Raw genomic sequence first — 21,901 nt, forward strand, 5'->3', positions numbered from 1 at the left:
ACACCCGTCCAGATATCACACACCCGTTCAGATATCACACACCCGTTCAGATATCACACACCCGTTCAGATATCACACACCCGTTCAGATATCACACACCCGTTCAGATATCACACACCGGTTCAGCGCTGCTCTGGGCAGCAGCGTCTGAGCGTTTTGCGGGTGACAAAGGGGAGCAGCTCTTGAAGTCCTGAGATGAAACAGAGCCAGGTAGCTGTCGACTCCGCAAACGGGCCAGCGTGTAAATCTCCTCACACCAGCGCTCCCGTCACTCAGACCTCCGCACAGGGCTGCACGGCAGGCAGGGGGCGCTATGTTCAGAGGGAGGACGCTCGGTACAGATGCATGAATAGTGGAGAGACAGAGAGAGAGAGAGGGAGACCAAGTGAGAGTGATAGAGAGAGAGAGAGAGAGAGAGAGGGAGAGAGAGAGAGGAAGTGAGAGAGAGAGAGAGGGAGAGAGAGAGGGGGAGATAGAGAGAGACAGAGTGAGAGAGGGAGGGAGAGAGACCAAGTGAGAGTGATAGAGAGAGAGAGAGGGAGAGAGAGAGGAAGTGAGAGAGAGAGAGTGGGAGATAGAGAGAGACAGAGTGAGAGTGATAGAGAGAGAGTGACAGACAGACAGAGATAGAGAGAGTCAGAGAGGAATTATATTTCACTTTATGCTTGGCTATGATTGCTCTGCACTCAAGATCACACATGGTATGATCACACACAGCTGGCACAAACACTGTCCAAACAGAAACGCACACTCACAGTGTGTGCATCTCTCTTTCTCTCCCTCTTTCTTTCTCTCTCTTGCGCTCTCTTTCTCTTTCAGCACACACACACACAATCTGTCATTGAAAGTCAGTGTGACATTAGAAGAAAAGCTTTTCTCTTGTAAAGTGAATTTCCAAAAGTGAAGTACTTCTCACAGAGGCTTCAAAATGACACAAAATGAGCTGGAGATGTTGTAGGACCGTTTCTTCTCAGCGGTGTTGTCTTTAATCCCGTGTACCTCCTGTGCTTTCAGACGGAGCATTCCAGAACCACTCTCGTCTGCGGACGCCACCTCTGCCGCTCTCTCACTCCCACTCGCCCGGCCACCAGCACCATGCGGCCTCCGCCAGCTCCCTGACCCGGGGCAGCTACACGCAGCGCAGCAACCCTAGCCCCGCCCCCACGGATAGCTCCGCCCCTCCCGAGGGGCCGGCGAGCGGGCAGGACTCTGGCAGCGCCCAGGACAACTGGCTGCTCAACAGCAACATCCCCCTGGAGACCAGGTAGGACCCTCCCCTGACTCCCCCACCCCCCCCGACTGGGCCCTGCTCTGGGCCTCAGCTACACCCCCCCCACACACACACACACACACCTGCCCCCTCTCACCAGACTGTCCCGCCTTAGTGGACAACACTGTATGACTCTGCTGTACCGAGTTTGAGCTCTTGCTATTGAATGCAGCTTTCCTCTCTGTCTGCCCATCATATTGAAACACCCATAGTTTTACTGAGGCATGAGGCTATGGAACATGGAGACTTCTGCCAGGGGCAACGGCCTACATGCGTGTAGAACATGGCATGCTAAGAAACGAGGGAGAAGCGTTGTGTTTTTAATCTGGTTCAAAGCTAGCGAGAGCTGACAATAAGGCTGCGATTGAATTTTGCGTGCCGCGTAATTATAATCACGCCGGACGTGAAACAGCTCTGGTGAAAATTACATTCAGACTCGCAGGAGCAGACGGCTCTGCTACGCTCTACCCCCCCTTCTTATTTATTTCATATCAATCAGTGTTAAATTTTCCAGCACATCGCTCAATAGGAGGGACCTGGCGTGAAGTGGTCCTATCACATGGCATTGCAGAGGAGAGGAGTGCTGGCGGCGCCTTGGTTGCTCCTCAGACACGGGCGCTGGGAAGTACAGGATCCCAGACACACTCAGCTCCAGCCTGCTCTGCTTCCCCAAAAAAACGCAACACACTGATATAATCCAGATGTTTTGAGGGGGAAAAAAATCCTCGGGCTGAATTTTCAACGGAACAGACTAACTGTCATCTCAGTGTAGAGAGGGTATAGATTTTGAGAATTTGATTTGATTCGTCTACGTTTAACTCCTGAGTCAACGTACTGCGTCTGAATACAGCACAAAGACAGGCTGAGTTCACACAGTAAACAGCCTCAGAACAGAGCAGAGCAGAGCTGTCCCTGCACGCACCGACAGTTAGACGGTTCAGTCAACAGGAAAATTAGTGTTTACTTCAGTTGGTGGCAGGACAGCTAGTGACGTGACTGTTTAAACGTGATATCATTCCAAAGTGAAATCCCACACAGGTATTCCCAGTGGAGCAAAAAAACAGATGGCAAGAAGATAGGATTCGCGAGTGAGCGTTGCTATAATCATATAAATCGCACCCACCCAGAGAAGAGAAGGGGTAAAAAAAGATCAATTATTTGAATTCCACAGATAAAATTGAAACCATTAGTAATATCCACAAGGGCCCTGAAACATCGTCTGTCACTTTAACTTAGTTAATAGCGTTATAATGGCCTCCTCCACTCTCTTCTGTGGAATGGAACGGACCTGATAAATCCCTGGTCGGTTGGGCTTGTCCAGGCCCGGTACTGGAGGCGAGCCAGGACTCGACCTCTCTCTCTCTCTCTCCCTCCCCCTCTCTCCCTCTCTCCCTCTCTCTCCCTCTCTCTCTCTCTCCCTCCCTCTCTCTCCCTCTCTCTCTCTCTCTCTCTCTCTCTCCCTCTCTCTCTCCCTCTCTCTCTCTCTCTCCCTCTCTCTCTCTCTCCCTCTCTCTCTCTCCCTCTCTCTCTCTCTCTCTCGCTCTCTCTCTCTCTCTCTCTCCCTCTCTCTGCAGCACCTCCGGTCTCTGAGCAGCTTCCACCTGCCGTCGTCTCCCTCTTTATTAAGAATTGTCCCCCCCCCCCCCCCCCCCCCGGAGTGCCGTGGGCTCCGGGAGAGGATGAACGCCCCTCAGCCCGCGCCAGAAACACAACGCCTCTCCCTCGTTCCGCTGGGCGTGTTCGGCCTGCCAAGTGCATGATGCGGATGGTTCATTTCTCCATTGCATTACCGCAGTCCCCTGTCATAGACCAGCGTCCTCCGAAGGGAGACGAGACACAGGCCTCTAGTCTAGAAACTGTTAGGCTGTACAGTAGGTGCCGTGTGTACCTTGCATTCCTATGAACTCGTCTTTTTAGAAGTGAGTTTATTCATGCTGTTCGTTTAGCATTTACAAGGTAACAGATCTACAGTATAACAATGTGTGACCGTTGTAATGGTCAACGGATGTGTGATTTGAAGTTTTATGCCAAATGTAAATAGAATGAAAGTGCATTGAACGTGATGAATTGTTTCCTTTTAACCACAACCACAAAGGAGCCAGAATACTCTAATGTTTATCAGAGAAGAGCAAGCGGCTTGCAGAGAGGGTCAGGGGTCATTCCACACCAGGTAGGCGAGCGACCGGCCAGGGCAGATACTCCACATGTTCTGTGTCTCAGAGTTGTAGAATATCAGTTCCGTAAGGGTGCTGGGTGTCTTTGTCCTGTGATGTCTGTCTGGATCCCCATGTGTGGATTGCTGTTGATGTTGTTGTTGTTGTTGTTGTTGTTGTATGGTGGTCATATTGTGTCTGCATCTTGTGTCTGTCTCTGCACGTCCACGTCTCACTCTTAGTTTCATCTCCATCTCTCCACCTGTGTGTATAGAGACATAGCAAAGCAGACATTCCTAGAGACTTTACAGGACAACCTTATTGAGATGGACATTCTGGCATCAGCACGCCACGATGCGGCTTACAATGACGGGTATGTTGCATGTTATTTGCTATTTGGCGGTCATGTCTGGTAGAATCTGCTTTGCCATGGAAACACTGTGATGTTTTTGTCAGATTTCTCCATCAAACATCTTGGATTTAGTGTCAGTACAGCTATTAATTCCCTGACTCTCGGACACTGCTGCTCTCGACGCCTCCATGCTATGCTGTTATTAACAAAACTAACAATTTGAAACATTCTCTTCTTGACACCCGAACATGTTTTGTGAACTACCCATTTATGTGGTCTCATCAACGTCGCCTTCAGTCGGCAACGTGATACGGCGTGCCTAACAGATTCCTCCTGGGAGAAAAGGAGAGAATGGTTTCAGCGACTCGCCCACATCACACAGTGCACGGTGACATTCACTCACATTCAAGCCACAATCATTTCCCGGCGTCCTATAAACTTGTCAGTAAAAGAGCCTTGACAGCGCCGCCTCCCCTCCTCCCAACTCCGCGAGGGGGGTGGATTGTGAGGCGGCTGGGCATGCAGCTCCTACACATGTTCTCTCGCAGAAGCGGCCATGTTCTTCAAGGGCGAACAAACACCCCTCCACCGCCATGGATCAGACCCCCCCCCCCCCCAGCGAAGGCTCTGACACATACTTGCAGTGAATTATAAGCCGGCTCAGCGGCATGCATTAAGCAGACCCTGCTGTGGTCACTAGTCCTGTAAATTAGATTTGATATTGATTCACAGCTTCGATTGGACAGACCCCAGCCTGTGTCCAGCCTCTCAATAACCTAGCGGGAAGAGTGGCTATGGCAACAGCAGCAATGTGAGCGCGCATAGCCAGTACTACCAGTACAGGGACTGCAAACCCCCATCAGGACCAATTACTGACCAGTATAAGGGAGAGCGGTCCGCGGAGCTGCGCCGTCACGTGAGGACGGCAGACTTCGCTCTCCGAGAGCCGGAGCGACCCTTAACCCGGATGCTTTCCCTTCCAGACACTTCCTGTTCAAGCCGGGCGGGACGTCACCGATGTACTGCACGACGTCGCCGGGGTACCCGCTGACCTCCAGCACGGTGTACTCCCCCCCGCCACCGCGACCCCTCCCCCGGAGCACCTTCTCCCGGCCCGCCTTCAGCGTGAAGAAGCCCTACGGCCGCTGCAACTGGAAGTGCGCCGCGCTCAGCGCCATCCTGCTGTCGGTGACTCTGGTGTTCCTGCTGGCCTACTTCATCGGTGAGTCACCGCCGTCACCCCCCCCCTTCTCCACCAACCAGGGCAGGGAAACCTCCACGGTCCATTATGTCCCTGCCGTTACGCATTTTAATAGCGCGGAATCTGCCCTCAGAGCGCTATATGATTATGTAGGGACTCGTAGATTGACTTTTCTCATCTAGAGTAATGTCTTGATGATCCCCAGGCTGGGATGACTGAGTCTGCAGAGACGAGCCGGTTGGCCGCTACCGTGACTAGAGGAGACGGAGGGAGAGCTAAAGAGATATCAGCTATCGCATGTTAGGATACCGCGCCTCCCAAACACGCCCATCAGGATATCAGATCTGAATGTGTGTGGACCCGCTGGCAGCCAGGGGCATGTTTACTGTAGAGCTCTGTTAAATGAAACATTAGTAAGTTGCTGTCATGTCATGTTAGCATCTGCTATTGCCAAGGACCTTCGGGGAAGCTCACTGCTCACTATCATATGTTTTCAGTACGTGATAGCAAGGCTTTCTTTTTTTTTTTTTTTTTTTTTTTATTGCCCATGGTCGTTGTTGATGAAAATGTCGTTTTATCTAACAACGCAAAGGGGTAGATGTACGCAGGTTTGCGAGCGCAGCGTAAACAACGGCTTGGCCAGTCCACAGAAAGCGCACGCTGTGCCTGCTCGCATTACGCTGGACGTACAGAACCTGCGTCTGTAGCGTAAACCGGCGCGCGCCTCCGCCCTCAAACCATATTAGGGCGTGAAGAGAGACTCAGCCAGTCGGCAGAATGCGCATGCCATGCCTCTTCATTTTAGGAAGGCCAGGCCATGTTAAAAGACTGAATAGTCCTTCATCTGCGTCAGGCTGCGCATCGCCAGCAGGTTTGTAGAAAACATGTTCTGCATTGGAGAGGAAATGGAGTTGTCAATAAAATAATTACTTACATCAGGGTTTTTTTTGCATCCATGTAGTTAGTAGCAAATTAGTCTCTCTCCAGACTCAAATATTACATTGAATCGCTGCGCATACTAATGGAGTCTGTGCCACTTCACCGCCCAAGCTGGTATTCTGAGGGTGTATGGACGGGGCAAAATTGAAAGAGTGACAGGTCGTAATGAGAGACACTATGACACTATCGCAAATGAGAGACACTAGCCCAGGTTAGATGGGCGGGGCATATCTATGGTTGGGAACGCCTGATCGCGAAAGTCATTACTGATTGGTGTCGCCGGGATTCCTGCGAAGCAATGAATTGCCAGGATTTGTATATTCAAATATTTTGTAACTAACAGTGATGATACAGATTGCACGAACTACAACTTCCCTAACAATTTCCCTTCCAAAATGTGCCTCAGCAAAGTCCAGTCTCATGCAGTAGGTAATGTACGCAGCAGAGTTTTGCAGCCAATTAGCCGACATTAAAGGATAAGGACACTGAATTTCATGTTTAGCCCTATTCCTGGCTTCCCTGGCATGTATCTGACTAGTACAGGTTAAAATATTTCTGTTTTGTGCAGTACAGAGTTCTGTGTCAATAACATTGCCGCGTGCACCCTGGCTTGTTGCTAGCTATGGGCACACTCGAAAAAACTCTAAAAAGTATGATATACGTGTATTTCAAGTTCAGGAATTACATGATTTATGCTTACCAAGCTCTGAAATCGTCCTGTAAACACCATAGGTCCTTTCGCCTCTGCATTTCGAAACAACAGTAACTTGTAAACAGTACTAATTTCATTGAACATACAACAGCCATCCCTTCACGCTGTAAACCTCTGCAAAATTCATCCGAATCCGAATTTCGCGGAGGTTTACAGCGTGAAGGGATGGCTGTTGTATGTTCGGTGAAATTAGTACTGTTTACAAGTTACTGTTGTTGCCAGGAATACATGCCAGGGAAGCCAGGAATAGGGCTAAACATAAAATTCAGTGTCTTTATCCTTTAATGACTGCCAACATGATATTCTCTGAGGCATATCGCCCTCTTAATGTCATCATAACACATTATGCTAATAAAATTGACATACTGTAGTGGGTCAAAATAATTAACGTCTCCAAGGCCTGTCTTTGTCTTGCTTGGATGAATGCTGCCATGCTTTCTACACTGTCCCCACGCAAAGCCACTGGCTGGACTCCACCTGCTTTTAAGAGGACAAATTTCACTGCAAAACATATGTGCGCTTTTACCCAGCAGTTTTGATACACACGGCGGACTATGTAATCAGTCTCTCCTCTCACATCTCCACATACGTTTTTGTGTGAAACTCACACATTTCCCTCGACCCTCCCATGAATGCATATTGCATGAGTAGGAGAAGCTTGTGCTTGTGCACTCCTGCGGCAGGCAGAATGGGGTTTTAGCCATGTGCCGTCTGTCCGTAAATATTATGCCATGTTTTAGAAGATGATGCACAGTTCTATTTCATATACTGTATATTACATTGAAATGAATTTGAACTGCCACGTATATCAACCTGTTTAGCATATAAATTGTTCCATTGTAAGATTCAGTCTCACTCGGACAAGAGGATGAGATGGTGTCCAGTGGAGAATGAAGAGCCCAGCTGCTTGTTGGTATAAGTCCCAGGAGATGCTGCACTTCCCCAAAACCAGAGAGATGAACGGCTTCCACATCTGCAACAGCTAGAATAAATATATATTACAGCCTAACGATCATGAAAACTATCACTTCTGTTTCTTTCGGAGGCTGAATTGACAGACATGCCATTAGTCAATGTCTCTGGGTCGAGTGTTCATGGCTCCACTCCAGACTCAGGGCATCAGTGTTTTAACCACTAAGCTCTTCATAGTGATAAGTTGAGGGAGTGGTTAGTTTGGAGGGCCTGCTTAGTATGAGCGGTGCGGTTTGGCTTCACATCCTGTCTAGGGCCAGGAGCCAGGAAGCCCACCAATCTGACACTGAGTAATCACCTCATATAATTATAACCTCCCCAAAATCAAAATCTCAACCACGCAAGTAAACATGCTGGAAACCAAACCACACCCCAAGATCTGGATTTCCAATCAAGAACAAGGCCATGTTTAATTAAATGCTGATGAGAAAATATATTTAATTTCAAGTGCAATTAATTATTGAGGCATTTAATTGGAAACTCCAACTGAGTTATCTAATGAGGCCAATTTGACCTGAAGACAGATGTTTTGACTTGCAGCATGTGTTCTCCTCTGCACAGCCTTGTGGAATGAATTATTCTGAGGGTGAAAAAGTTTAGTGCCATTTTCTCTGCGGTGGCTTTTCCATTAGTACCTTCATTATGCGACCAGCCTTTTTAAGGCCATCAGAGTCCTCCTGTGTTCACTTCCATTCACAATGGGCAGATTTTCCACCCAGCAAGCTCTGGCAAGGCCGCATTTACACGAATGTACAGTATTGTAGTACGCTCCATGTTGGCTTCTTTCTTTTTCCTCTTCAGAATGTCCTTCACTCTGAACCAAATGTCTGAACTCCGCTGGTGCCATCTTTGTTTTCTTGTCAGTATTGACACCATTCCAACCGGAGTGAGAGAGCGCGATTGATTAATCTCGGAGCTATTAATGTGTTGCTGGGATCGAGTGTGCGGATCTATGAGTATACGCTCTTGACTGGCAGGGGATGACACGAGCACGGGCTCTGTTCCTGCGGTATTAGGGTCTATCAGTGTACCCTCTTAGGAATGTTGCTGTGGAAGACTGAAGTACTGGAGGGGTATTTACAAACCAAATGAAAAATTTGATATATTGACCAGTAGTCTTGCTGAAACAACACTTTTTCACTGCTGTTATCTCCAAGAAAATGAACTCAACGCAGGATAACTCCTGCAGGATCAACCATTCAATGAGACATCCACACAGACATCATCCACACAGACATCATCCACACAGACATCATCCACACAGACATCATCCACATAGACATCATCCACATAGACATCACCTACACAGACATCATCCGCGCATACTTCATCCACACAGACATCATCCACACAGACATCACCTACACAGACATCATCCACACAGACACCATCCACACAGACATCACCCACACAGACACAGACATCATCCACGCAGACATCATCCACACAGACATCACCTACACAGACATCATCCGCGCAGACTTCATCCACACAGACATCATCCACACAGACATCACCTACACAGACATCATCCACACAGACACCATCCACACAGACATCACCCACACAGACACCAACCACACAGACATCATCCACGCAGACATCATCCACACAGACATCACCTACACAGACATCATCCACACAGACATCATCCACAAAGACATCATTCACACAGACATCACCCACAAATACATCATCCATGCAGACATCACCCACACTGACATCATCCACATAGACATTACCCACACAGACATCATCCACACGTAGAAAAGACAGGCTGTTCACTTTTCCAGCAGACACACTAACCTACCAGTGTGAAGATATAGACTTTAATAGCACACCCACAGTCTTGAGGTTGTCAACATCACAGTGTCTCTTAGACTGTTTCAGGAACAGCTCGTATCGGTAGTGCTGATCCTTATTATTATTATTATTATTATTATCATCAATACTATTATTATTATTATTATTATCAATATTATTATTATTGTTGTTATTACTGTTGTTATAATTATTATTTTATTAATACTAATAATAACAATAATAATAATCATATACAACTGTATAACACCTTTCATACAAATAAATGCAGCTCAAAGTACATTACAACAGAGAATTTACATGCAAACAGAGTGCTTCACATAAAAAAATAAACACAATTAACAGAAAGCAGGAAAATAAGATAGAAGATAAAAGACAAAAGAAGATAAAGATAAGAAATCAAGTAAAATACAATATTTTAAAAAGCTTACCAATACAATATTACAAAGCACCAAAATTCCACAAATGTGTATGGCACTTCTTATTGTATAGTAAAACCCAATTGTCAATTTTTGAGATGCATAATTAGATTCTGTTCTATGCTTTGTTAACCGTACTGCACATGTTTGTATTAGCTACACAGTGACTTTTAGTAGATCAAGGCCTACTTCACACATTTATATAACTCATACAGTGACTCTTATCACCTTCAAGATAACACCCGTTGGCGTATCTCCAGGTTTCTGCTAAACCTAGGTGAAAAATTGTGGATGAGGTGCCAATCCTCATACCACTAGACCAGACTTCCCCAATAAACAGATACATGTAGCAATCGAGTGGGTTGTTAACAATTTGCATTTTTAGAAACCTATTCCAAACAATTGTTTTGGTGGGGGGTGTATTGACATTTGCATTGCAAGTGGTTCTATGTACGTACAGTACTGTCTGTATGTTAGATAGTCAGTCATTCAGGAGCCGGATGGCTCTTCCTGAGCCTCTCTGTGCTCGCCATGTGAGTGCGGTATCTCTTCCCTGACTAGCAGAGAGAACAGTCCATGTCCTGGGTGGCTGGGGTCTTTCAGGATCCTGTTAAGCGTGGTCTTGTATCTTCTGTAGTAGATGTGCTTGAGGTGGGGGAGTGGCTCCCCAAGGTACGTTCAGCTGACCGTACCACTCTATGTAGGGCCTTGCGATCCAGAGAGGTGCTGTTCCCGTGCCAGGTGGTGATAATCTCTGTGGAGCTGGCAAGATGGCTGCAGAACAGGTCCACGCCATCTTTATGCTTGGTTTTGAATGAGCTGAAGTCTTTCAGTGTTTTTTTTTGGGGGGGGGGGGGGCAGTGAAGAGTGCATTACAGTAATTGAGTGGGCTTGAAATAAAAGCATGAATATCTTTTTCTGCATCCGTTTGATCCAAGATCTCAGTTTCCCCAGATTTTTAAACAGCATTTCTCTTTTTGTTTTACATCCGATCAGTAGGATTTCAGTTTTGTCCTTGTTTAGCTTCAAGAAGTTATCGCTCAAAGATGGGTAGTAATGGAGTTTATAGCTAGAGTTTATGGGTAGTAATAGGAGTTTCCCCGAGTGGCAGCATGTATAGTGAGAATAGTAATGGACCAATGCAGCTCCCTTGTGCAGCCCCAAAGCAGGTGTCATGTTTCTCAGACATCTCTGATGTAGAACTTTCTTCCTTTGATGTATGTTTTGAACTAGTTTAACACTGTCAGAGAGGCGATTGATTCAGGATGTCATGGTTGATCGTAAGGCTGCACTTAGGTCTAATAGGACAAGAATTGAGACCTTTTTTATACCAGAGTTTAGTCTGATTATTTTACTAAGAGCGGTTTCATTGCTGTGATACTGTAGCCTACAGTACTGTACAGTATGTCCTTAATGTTCTGTCAAGAGCATAATTCAGAAATAAAGTAACAATTCTAAATTGCCATCGATTGGCTGTTAATTCAAGGAACTGCCATTTTCTGCCCTTTAAGTACAAGGGCTTTTCACATTGTGTATTCCAACGAAACAAAAGTATGTCAAAATATTTCATGAAATGAGAAAATATCAATTTACTGTCAGTATGCCAATTAGGCCTGGCACTCAAAAAGAGGTGGTGTACACAACGGGCTGGAACACAAAGAGAAGTCCATGTGCAGGAGAGGTGTAAACGCAATTAGGTGGATAATGAGCGACCGAAGGCTGCCACATTCAACACTCATTCATTCAAGTGTCTAAAAGGGATTAATTAGCCATATGCTTGCTAATGCACCCGGTCCACTACTGACAGATGAGGGAGGACACATGCTTCCCAGGCCACCTTCTTTTTTTCACTTCACTGCTTTTTCAGTTTACTGGGTAAAACGGGGTTAGGCATCTTTATTCTATTCAGATAGGTATTACGGTATATTTATGGGAGGTTGAGTGGTAGGCAGGGAGGCTTGATGAAAGGCTTGTTCTTTCCTGGCTTCTGTTGAAGCGTACTGTATCTGGAGAGATCTGGAGAACAGAAGGTCGAAGCTCAGGACGGCTGGCAGAGCACCCTCAGCCGGGCGCCATCGCCTCCTCATATTGGTCAAGAGTCCTCTCCTTCTCTTCCTGATTGGCACCAGGCCGGCCCAGATCCCTTGCCAAGCGTTAAGCGGAAGGAGGCCACAACAAGTGTTCCATACGAAGAAAATGGGTGCGCAGTCCGCCGGCAGATCACAGGGGGTTGGGGGGGAGGGAGGGAGGGGGGTAGGGGCACTCTTGAAAACACAGACGCATGCTGTCGCCGCCACAGGGCCTCTCATTAGAAACCGCCTAGCTATTCCCGCAGCCTGTCTTCCTCTTGAAGCCGGTCCAAGGAGACATTGTGTGGAGCGCACACAGTCTCCACAAAGTTTGGGGAAGTTGTCAAAATAAACGTCAGAGGGCTGTGTGCTCCTGGCGCAGCCCCAGCGCTCTGCATATCACAGATACCAGGGAGGCGCTGGGATGAATCATTTGCGGGGGGACAGGCTCTGTAAGTCATTCTCCATTAGAAGCCTTGGGGAACGGAGGGGGGGGGGAGGCTGCCCCGGATAAAGAATGGGGGCCCGCGGAGAAGTGATTACTCGGACACTTGGAACGACAGCCCCGCCCGGCGCCTTTGATGCGACGGCTCTGCCGGCAACTTTCCACAGACTCCCTCTCTGTTTTTACTGTCGATGCAGAGCCACAAATCACCAGCAACATCTCTGCCGGGGTCGACGATATGACAAACCAACCATCTGTCTCTGGGCCCCTGTCCTCCTCTGACACGGACAATTCCACAGCCACCGGAAGGGCAGGGGTGACTTTAGTGTTTGCATTTATATTGTCGTATAAAGACACCCGCACTTTATCTGCTGTTGCTGTTTACAGTACCTCCGAAGAGTGCGGCCAAGCTGCGCTCTCATCCTGAACGCTCGGTCTGGAGAGAAAGAGGTCTAAATGTGCCCGCCACCGTTTCAGTGGAGTCAAATATGGGGGAGAGACACAGAGTGACATTCCAGTGTCTATTGATTGAGAAAACCCAATGCGTTTTCTCCTTTATGGCAACATTTTTGCAAGGTCTGCTAATCCTTGGGCCACATATTTAGAGGGAACTGAATGAAGGCATTAGGCTGGGCATAATTAATGGAACCGTTTCCACTGGAGAGAGGCAGTGTGTTCAGTTCATCACAGCTAGGCTGGTCTGATCCGCAGCCTGTCAGATGCACACTCTGTTGTTTGACCGCCAATTTGAACGTAATGGTTGTGCATGAGTCAGTGAGGGTTCTAAATGTGTCCTTGATTTTGTTTTTGATCCTAATTTTGAATTAGAATACTGAATAGTATCTCATTAGTAAATGCTAGCCATCAGTTTAATCATTAGTGTCGGCCTTGTATCACTGCCACCATGTAAACTACATGTGAGAAGTCATGTTTTAAGTGAATGTCGGGTCTATATTCAAAAATGATAATATTTAGTGATACTTGTCACCTTTGTCAAGATAAGATATTTAGTTGTAAGTCGCACCACATAACAAATCTATTCCCTCTCCATTCTGTTTGTGGGACAGCAATGGTGATTCACTACTGCTTGTCAAAGTAGGCAGTAAAAAGCACTGGAAACATTTATGTTCTTACAGAGAGAAAAATGAAAACATTAATAGAAAAACAGTTCCTAGATACAGTTCTAGGAAGAGAGGGAAGCCCACAGTCCCTGTTCCAGTCCTTTAAACTGACTGCTAATTTCACACCTCATAATTGAATTGCTTGGTTATTTATTCGAGGAGCGGAGGAGAACTGACAAACCAGTAAAATAGCCGTATTGCATCTATGGGCCCTTTTCCTGCTGACTGTTGGTTTCCAAGGTGTCTTTTGCCTGGCTAAGCTCGTCTTGTCTATTCTGTAACCGGTGATCTATCACGGCTGGCCCCTCCCCCCCTGTCCTGCTCTCCATCGCCATTGTCCCAAAGGGCATTCCTTCTGTTGACCTTGTGAAATATCAGGCTGTCTTCAGCTTCAGCTCAGGACGCCCTGTTCTCCTCCTGCTGACTAGATGCATTCCTTGTCTCCAGTCTTTGGTGGGAATTAGTGAGGTAATGTGGATGAGAAGAACAGCATGGGGGGGTGTTGTGTGTGTTTTGGGATGGGGTGGCTCAGCAGACCCGGTCCTGAGGCTCAGAGCTCCATTCATCTCCTGGTCTCAGCTGCTCAGCATTTTCAGCCGACGCTAGGAACCATTAAGCCCCCACATTGTTTTATGTGTTATTTGTCTCATCTTCCTGTTCGCCCCCAGATGTCACCTTTAGGGGTCATCTAGTGCACCTCTAACCACTCAGTAGAAGCCTCCTGGAGTAAAGGCCATTGTTATGAAACACACACACACACACACACACAAACATCCGTACTGTATACACACACGCCCGCACACACGCGCGCACGCAATTGAACTTCGGAAAGGATAATTTTGTACTTTTTAAAAACATTTTAGCCTGTTGTGACTGTCGCAGCTGGTACCCTGTGAAATCGTCCCCAGCTGTTGCATGGTCATCATCACGTAGACGCAAACGCGCTGACCGACCTGACCTCTCGTCTCTCTGGCAGCCATGCATCTGTTCGGCCTGAACTGGAGCCTGCAGCCCCTGCAGAGGCAGATGTACCAGCGGTCAGAGGACAACACCAGCGGGCCGCTTCTCCCCACTGACCTGAGCCTGCCCCCGCTGGGCAACACAGGGCTGGAGCTGCCCGACGGTAAGCTGTTCGGGAAACCAGGAGGGGGAGGGGGGGGGGTACGCTCGGGGGAAATGTTTTGAGTGAATGATTACGAGTACCGAGATGCCGGTGTGGGATGTTCCACTGGGGGTGTTCTGGTGGTGTCTCTACAATACTGTAGCTACAATTGGCCAGAAATATTGCCGAGAAATGACAGTATAGCTGTGATTCATCTCCAAACTTCCAAAATGAACGATGAACGTAGCACAGCTTCAAGCTTTACCAAATTTGACCAAGTTTGCCAGTGATATTTCTGAAGTCAGACGCCATCTCATAGCTCTTTGTGGTCCAGGTTTTGTCCAGTCCCAGCCATGCGCTGTGAGATCTGCACTGTAGCCCAGTGTAAGTTGCTGTTAAGTAGGAAAGTATTATTTGTTCCTGGAGGGAGTGATCGGAGGTTCGAGGGCTTGCGAGGGGATTATCCACGCTGTCCCCTTCAGGACGGATGTGATCCTTTCATCTGTGGCTCTGGGCTGCCTCTCCTGGCAGAGGAAGAAAGCGCGCGCCAGTCCCCCACGGTACTGCGCCACACTCTGAAACTTTACTCCCCGCCACACTCAAAACAAAACCGGATCAGATCCGGCCGCGTGATTCGCCGTAGGCAGCCGACAAAAGGTGGGAAACCGTGGGCATTACCATATAGATGAATCCACAGAGTTGGCTTTTTCACTTACCAGACGGGGGACAGAGAGAGAATGTGGCTAGCAAGGGGGCGTGGTCACTGCTGGGCGTCCACCCTGACTGACAGCTGTAGATGAAGGGAAATCAATGGCCGGGGCTTTCTCACTCCCTTACAGTATGCTGTTGTCAAGGGAAACGCCGCTGATCAATCTAATGTTTAAACGAGGTGATGCACTCCACCGCTCCAATCCGCCTTCCCCTATTATATTTGCAGCGGGATTTTCCATCCTGGCAGTATACAATTGTGCAGTGTGCAGGGAGAGATAGAGAGAGGGGGGAGAGGAGAGAGAGAGAGAGGGGGGAGAGGGGGGGGGCGGTTATGGTGGAGAGAGAAACACCACCACCATTTATTTATTTATTTATTATCAATGAGGCCCATTATCACAGGTTGGGATTGAACGAATTATTCAAACAGCTGACGAGCACGCCGCTAATGCGCGCGATTTGACGAACCAGAGACGGTTGGTCAGAGCGGAGGGGTGGCGCGGACGGGGAGAGCATGTCCTGTCCGCTCCCATAAAAGCCGTCGCCAATGATGGACTTTTGAGGAGGCCGGCCATCTGCCTGCAACCCGACGCCGAGGGCACCGCCAAATCCTGGGGGCTCTGTTGCATGGATGTCCGCTTTAGTCGGCATCATCGCTGAAATTGGCCAATTTACACGGGCTAGCAGATGTGGTCTTCTCCGGCGGGGGCTGGTGGCGGCTGGGTAATGGAGCGCGGGGAGGCGCGAGCAGCAGGGGCCCGCTGGCCGCTACCTGGGCGTGGGTGGCCCCTCAGAACGGCTCGCTTCCACCAGCCGGCCGGCCGCAAGGGTCATCTTTCCTGTCTGTCAGTGATGTGATTGAAAACCAGTGAGATGGTCAGACTATCGCGCTGTAGTATCGCAATCCCCCCTCCGCGTGCTGGATTAACGGTGCCCTCTCTCTCCGACCGATCCAGGCAAACCCGACGGCCTGTTCCCGGACGACAGCTTCATAGACATGGGGGAGATAGACGTGGGCCGCAAGGTGGCCCAGCAGATCCCTTCCGGGGTGTTCTGGAGGTCGCAGGTCTTCGTCGATCACCCCATGTACCTGAAGTTCAACATATCCCTGAGCAAAGACGCCCTGGTGGGGATCTACGGGAGGAGGGGCCTGCCGCCGTCACACACGCAGGTGGGTGTTTGCGCGACGACTCGTCTGTCCCGACGAAGACCATTATTCCAGGTATTTCCATCACCACTCTGTAGGCGTACAGCCCCCCCCCCCCCCCCACCCCCCACCGACTGCACCTCACGCTCCATAACAAACCAATACGTCCGGGATTTACATGCCCTGTCACTGTACATTTATTATCGCAGTGTGTGCCTTGTTCTTCTAGTGCTATCACAAAGACTATTATCATTCACAGACTTCCGTGGTATTTCAAACCAGTTTCTTTTCATTTATCGTCTTCCACAGACCGCCGGGTTGTGGCGTTGGACATCACATATTTATATAATGGTGTCGAACATACAGTGAATATCTAAAATACGCCAGTGTACGTTGAATTACTTTGAGGCGGTTTCTTAGAGGTTCAATATTATTAATTATTCACCGCAGGTGACTGAGCTGAGCGGCCTACAGTTGGACATACACACACTTATGCAGAGCACAATGCCAAGTACATCACGCCATTAATCGTGCTGCCTGTCATGGCCTGGATGTATCCCACACTGGTCTGTGTTTTCAAATGTAGCTATGCGTCCACTGATTTTCCCAAAGGGTCAATGCTAGCATGCATCACAGACATGATATGAATGTCGTGCTTGATGATTTCTTTCCACCATGCAGAAGAAGATTTCTGCCTCTTCTCCCCTCCTGACTGCAGACAGAATAGCGCATTTTAGTGCCAGGATTGATTCCCCAGAGAGCAACAGATGAGTTGGTGCATGTGAGAATGAATATCTCATTGATATGCATTGACTTGGCTCTGATTATGAAGCAAATCGGTTCAGATGCTATTTGAGTAAACAGCAACTTTTAATTTGTTTTTCGCTTTTATCACTTGACTAGTTTGAAAGGAAAAGTTTCCCTTTAACATGCAACGTTTTGTTATAAAACGATTCCTCCAGACAGATATGTCCCTGCTGCTCTGATCTTGGTTATTAATAGCTCATATACGACTATCTTCTTATTAATGCAGGCGGAATGATGCTGATGTACTATCTGATGTACGACTGTCTGATTATTAATGCAGGGGGAATGATGCTGATGTACTATCTGATGTACGACTGTCTCATTATTAATGCAGGGGGAATGCCGCTTTTGTAACAGCAGCACTTGCTGTCTTCTGACACACTAATGGTTTGATCTGTCTGTCTGTCTGTCTGCCTATCCTGTCTGCTCGTCTGTCTGTACATCTTGTCTGCCTGCCTACCTGTCTGTCTGTCTGTCTCTCTCTCCACCTGTCTGTCTGTCTGTCTCTCTCTCCACCTGTCTGTCTGTCTGTCTCTCTCCAACTGTCTGTCTGTCTGTCTGTCTGTCTGTCTGTCTGACTGTCACTCTCCACCTGTCTGTCTCTCTCTCTCTCTCTCTCTCTCTCTCTCTCTCTCTCTCTCTCTCTCTCTGTGTCTCTCTCTCTCTCCAACTGTCTGTGTGTGTGTGTGTGTGTGTGTGTGTGTGTGTGTGTGTCTGTATGTGTGTGTGTGTGTGTGTGTGTGTGTGTGTGTCTGTATGTGTGTGTGTGTGTGTGTGTGTTCCAGTTTGACTTTGTGGAGCTTCTGGATGGGCGCAGGCTGCTTGTGCAGGAGGTCCCGGGGGTGGAGGGCCCTCTGGCCCTACAGCGCAGCCTGGCCCCCGTCACCACCCACCACACAGGCTTCATCCAGTACATGGACTCTGGCATCTGGCACCTGGCGGTGTACAACGACGGCAGAGACACCGAGACCGTCTCTTTCCTCACCACGCTCATAGGTGAGGCCCCGGGGTATTACCTCCCGCCGCCAAGAACTCCAGTATCCATGATCCATCATAATACAGAGCAACTGGCAGCACTCCTTAGCAACCGAAAGAGCCTGGCTTGTATGAAACGAGCCTGACCTGATTTCTGTTGTATTTCAGTAGAATAGAATAGAGGGTTAATCAAGGTGAATTTAAATATTACAGGATCAGAAAATCAATGGTATTCTCGGAGCCCCTAGGCTGCACACGGAGACCATAATATACTCATTAGGCTGAGTCGCTAGTGACAATTAGGGGTCCGGCTCTTGGCCGCCATTTGCATACAGCTGAAAGTATGATTGTGCCCTCCCACCACTGCCATTTTGATTGTAATACGATCCAATCTCCATGTACTTTTCATCACATCAAAGAGATATCTTCTCTTTGTACGGAGGTCTGCCCCGGCCGCGCGTCCTTCCTCGCGGAGGTGAACTCGTTTCGCACGCTCCCCTTTTGTTCCCCTTAAAGTGCATTTGACGAGCGGCGCCACGCGGGCAGAGGTGCGGGATGGGGGCCCGGGGTGTCGTCTTGCACCCGGGCGGCAGCTGGGAGCTGTTCTCACATGCCCTTTAATTAAAAGCTCCCGGGCCAGGGTCCATCTGTGCCAGGCGGCCCATCGATCGGAAGCTGTCCTCGGCGGCGATGCAACACACTGGGCCTCTCTGTTGGGCGAGTCACAGCTGTAATTCAATACTTTATACCAGATCTTACATGGTTTGGGAGAGGGGGGGGGGGAGGGTATGTTTACTTGCTGTTTACTTCTCCTCGATCGGACCCGTGTGCCGGACATGTGCAGGGCCTGAGTTCTGCCTCTGCTCACGTGGATCCCGCTGCTCTGCTCGGAGGAACCCGGAGGGCGGCGGAGCGGCCCGTTCTGAAACGGGTCACTGGTTAAGTGCCCACGGGCAGAAATTGAATCTCACCATCGGCCTGAATTGTATCGAGCCGGAGAGGAGCCGAGTTGACCTTCAGGCGGGGTTGATCGAGCCGTAGAGGAACCGAGTTGACCTTCAAGGAGCGGGGCTAGCTGGCTATAGCAGCGCTCGCAGACAGCCTCCAACGCTCCTGCTTTTTTCACCAGAGCAAAGTCTAAAATTATTATTATTCAAATTGCCTCACAGATCTTTGGAAAAAAAAGAACGGAAATGACAGCTTTTGGCTTCAATGAAGCGGCGTGCTCTTTTCTCCAGTATTAATGGGAGGCTTGTTCACTGCACACGTGTGGCTGTTCACCGGGGGAGGGGGGTTTAATCTGGCCTGTTCTCTCCATGGGCTGACTGCTCAGTCTACTCTGCCACAGCCCTGCTCCAGCATGGGCACTGCTCACACACGCACATACACACACACACACACACACACACGCACACACGCATGCGCACACACACACACGCACATGCGCGCATGCATGCTCCCAGAGCAGAAGACCTTTCTAGAATGTCTCTCTGGCTATATCCTGTGGATCTGAGCCCCCCCCCCCTCTCTCTCTCTCTCTCTCTCTGTCTCTCGCTACATGGCCGCCCATGGCTCAAAGTGTCTGGCTGTCCTCTGAGACCGGCGTGCCGTGGCGAGGCCCTGATTAAACCTGCCTGCTGCTCGCTGGGCTGTCCTCGACGCCGTAGTTAGCTCCCCAGATATGAGGAGGACGGGGGGGGATGAATACGAACGAGGCTCCGCTTTAATCCATGATTTATGCGCTCCCCGGCGGTGAACGCGTGCGCCGGGAGACGCCGCCACGGTGGACCCAGGCAGCCGAACGGCAGGCGGCTGTAAATACGCACGCGCGCACGCGTAAACACGCGCTCACGCCGGACTCACACTACGGGATATTTAAAATCCTAGACGATTTTGAAATCGGGTTGCATCACGCATATAAGGAGAATCTTAACAGATGTTCTTCTCGTGAATCTCAAACATGCGCACACTCCAAGATTTGAAAATAACGGCTCATCACACATTACAGGATATTATCGTGCCTGCGGGGGCGGCAAACCACCGGTCTCGCCGTCTCGCTTGTAAAGTCGTGACGTAATAATCTTAAATATCAAACATGTTTGATATTATCGGGGCCGCTCCGATGGGTCTGCGAGCCGATCGGGAAGTGTAATATTGAATCTGAAAACCCTTCACATTACAAGATCATCTGGGCCGACCAACGTTCCCGACCAGATTTCTCCTCCGTTTGTCGGGAAGGCTGAATCCAGGGCCCAAAATCCTGTAGTGTGAGCCCAGCATTACAGGGAGGGTCCGCCCTCGAGGATTCGTCGCTCGAAAATGACACAAGGGATTCGGATGACTTCCGTTCGCACGGAAAGGACGGACGTAGCGTCTTCTCCTGCCTCCGACCCCGGGGTACGAGGACTACCTTTCTTTGTATTTGACGGAATGCTCTGTGTGCTGTTATGCGGGGGGAGGCGCTGGGATGCTGTGTAGTCGGCCAGCCCCAGCAACCCACACTCCAGCAGTCGGCCTGGCTTTCTCTGGGTGAGCGCCGCCAACCAGCCCACCATAATGGTCCATCAGGGAGGACATCCAGACGTCGGGGCTCTGTGGCTCCACAGCCTCTGATCCAGCCATCCCAGCAGCCCTAGCGCGGGTGGCGAGGGGACCGGGCTGCTAGTTAGGTCTTCCTCTTGGAAGCCATCAAAGCCCCCACCAAAATGCTGATTGCCTCTGCCACGCCAGGGGTAGGGCCTACACACGTCTGCCTCTCATCTCTCCCGACACACACGCGCGCCCACACACACACACACACACACACACACACACACACACACACACACACACACACACACACACACACACACACACACACACAGAGAGTACAAAGCTAAAGTTGCAGCCCAAGAATCCGCCGATGCCCTCTCCCTCCCTGTCCATCTCTTCTTCCTACTCTCTCTCTCTCTCTCCCCTAATTTCCTCTCTCTCTCTCACTCCCTCTCTCTCTCTCGCTCCCTCTCTCTCTATCCCTCTCTCTCTCTATCCCTCTCTCTCTCTATCCCTCTCTCCCTCTCACCCTGTGGAATCCTCGCGGTGATTAAGCCTCCTTAGGAAAGTGGAGCTGTGGCCACGGCTCACATTTCGAGCCCTTTGTCGAATACAAAAGCTTCTTTGTTCCCGTAGTCGTGCCCGGGAGCGTCCGCGGCCTGTAGCCTGGTGGACATGAAGTGCAGATTTTTCAGCAGCGTTTTGTGTTTAATTCAGTGAGCGTCACATTAACAGATTCCCTCTGCTGTGGCGGGAGTTGTTTCTGCCAAAGGTTCTCTCGCATGACAGGAATACATGCTGCTTCTTTGAGAGAACATTCTGACGGAATAGGAAATAGTCAAAGTGAAATAATTAGGCGACCTTCATAGTCGAAGTGAGGTAAATTAACCCCATGGTGGGTGTGCAGGGTATGCTGGACTTTTTAGTCACAGCATGGACTAGGGCTGCTCCATATTGGAAAAAAGAGACATTGCATATATTTTTATCAGAAATATATACATATATATATATATATATATATATATATATATATATATATGAAAAAAATACAGTAATGACTGAATAATGAAGAACGATTGTGATTGGTGGTTCGCTGTGCACGCAGAGTGTGCATGTTACTCACTAGCGACAAACCCGTCACTCACTAGCAACCAAC

General features: G+C 49.1%; 1 protein-coding gene across 1 annotated transcript in view; it reads left to right on the forward strand.

Annotated features, from left to right (window-relative positions):
• tenm4 (teneurin transmembrane protein 4) overlaps window positions 1-21,901 on the forward strand; it is a gene marked incomplete at both ends in the record, with an annotated part of 134,059 nt that overhangs the window by 32,078 nt on the left and 80,080 nt on the right. The window contains 6 exons of the mRNA XM_084441538.1: window positions 1,015-1,264; window positions 3,698-3,796; window positions 4,759-4,997; window positions 14,451-14,597; window positions 16,241-16,455; window positions 18,024-18,234. Coding sequence (XP_084297664.1) covers window positions 1,015-1,264; window positions 3,698-3,796; window positions 4,759-4,997; window positions 14,451-14,597; window positions 16,241-16,455; window positions 18,024-18,234 — 1,161 coding nt within the window. The remainder of the gene's footprint in view (window positions 1-1,014; window positions 1,265-3,697; window positions 3,797-4,758; window positions 4,998-14,450; window positions 14,598-16,240; window positions 16,456-18,023; window positions 18,235-21,901) is intronic.

This window comes from Borostomias antarcticus, assembly GCF_949987555.1.
Source record: "Borostomias antarcticus genome assembly, chromosome: 1".
Lineage (NCBI taxonomy): Eukaryota > Metazoa > Chordata > Actinopteri > Stomiiformes > Stomiidae > Borostomias > Borostomias antarcticus.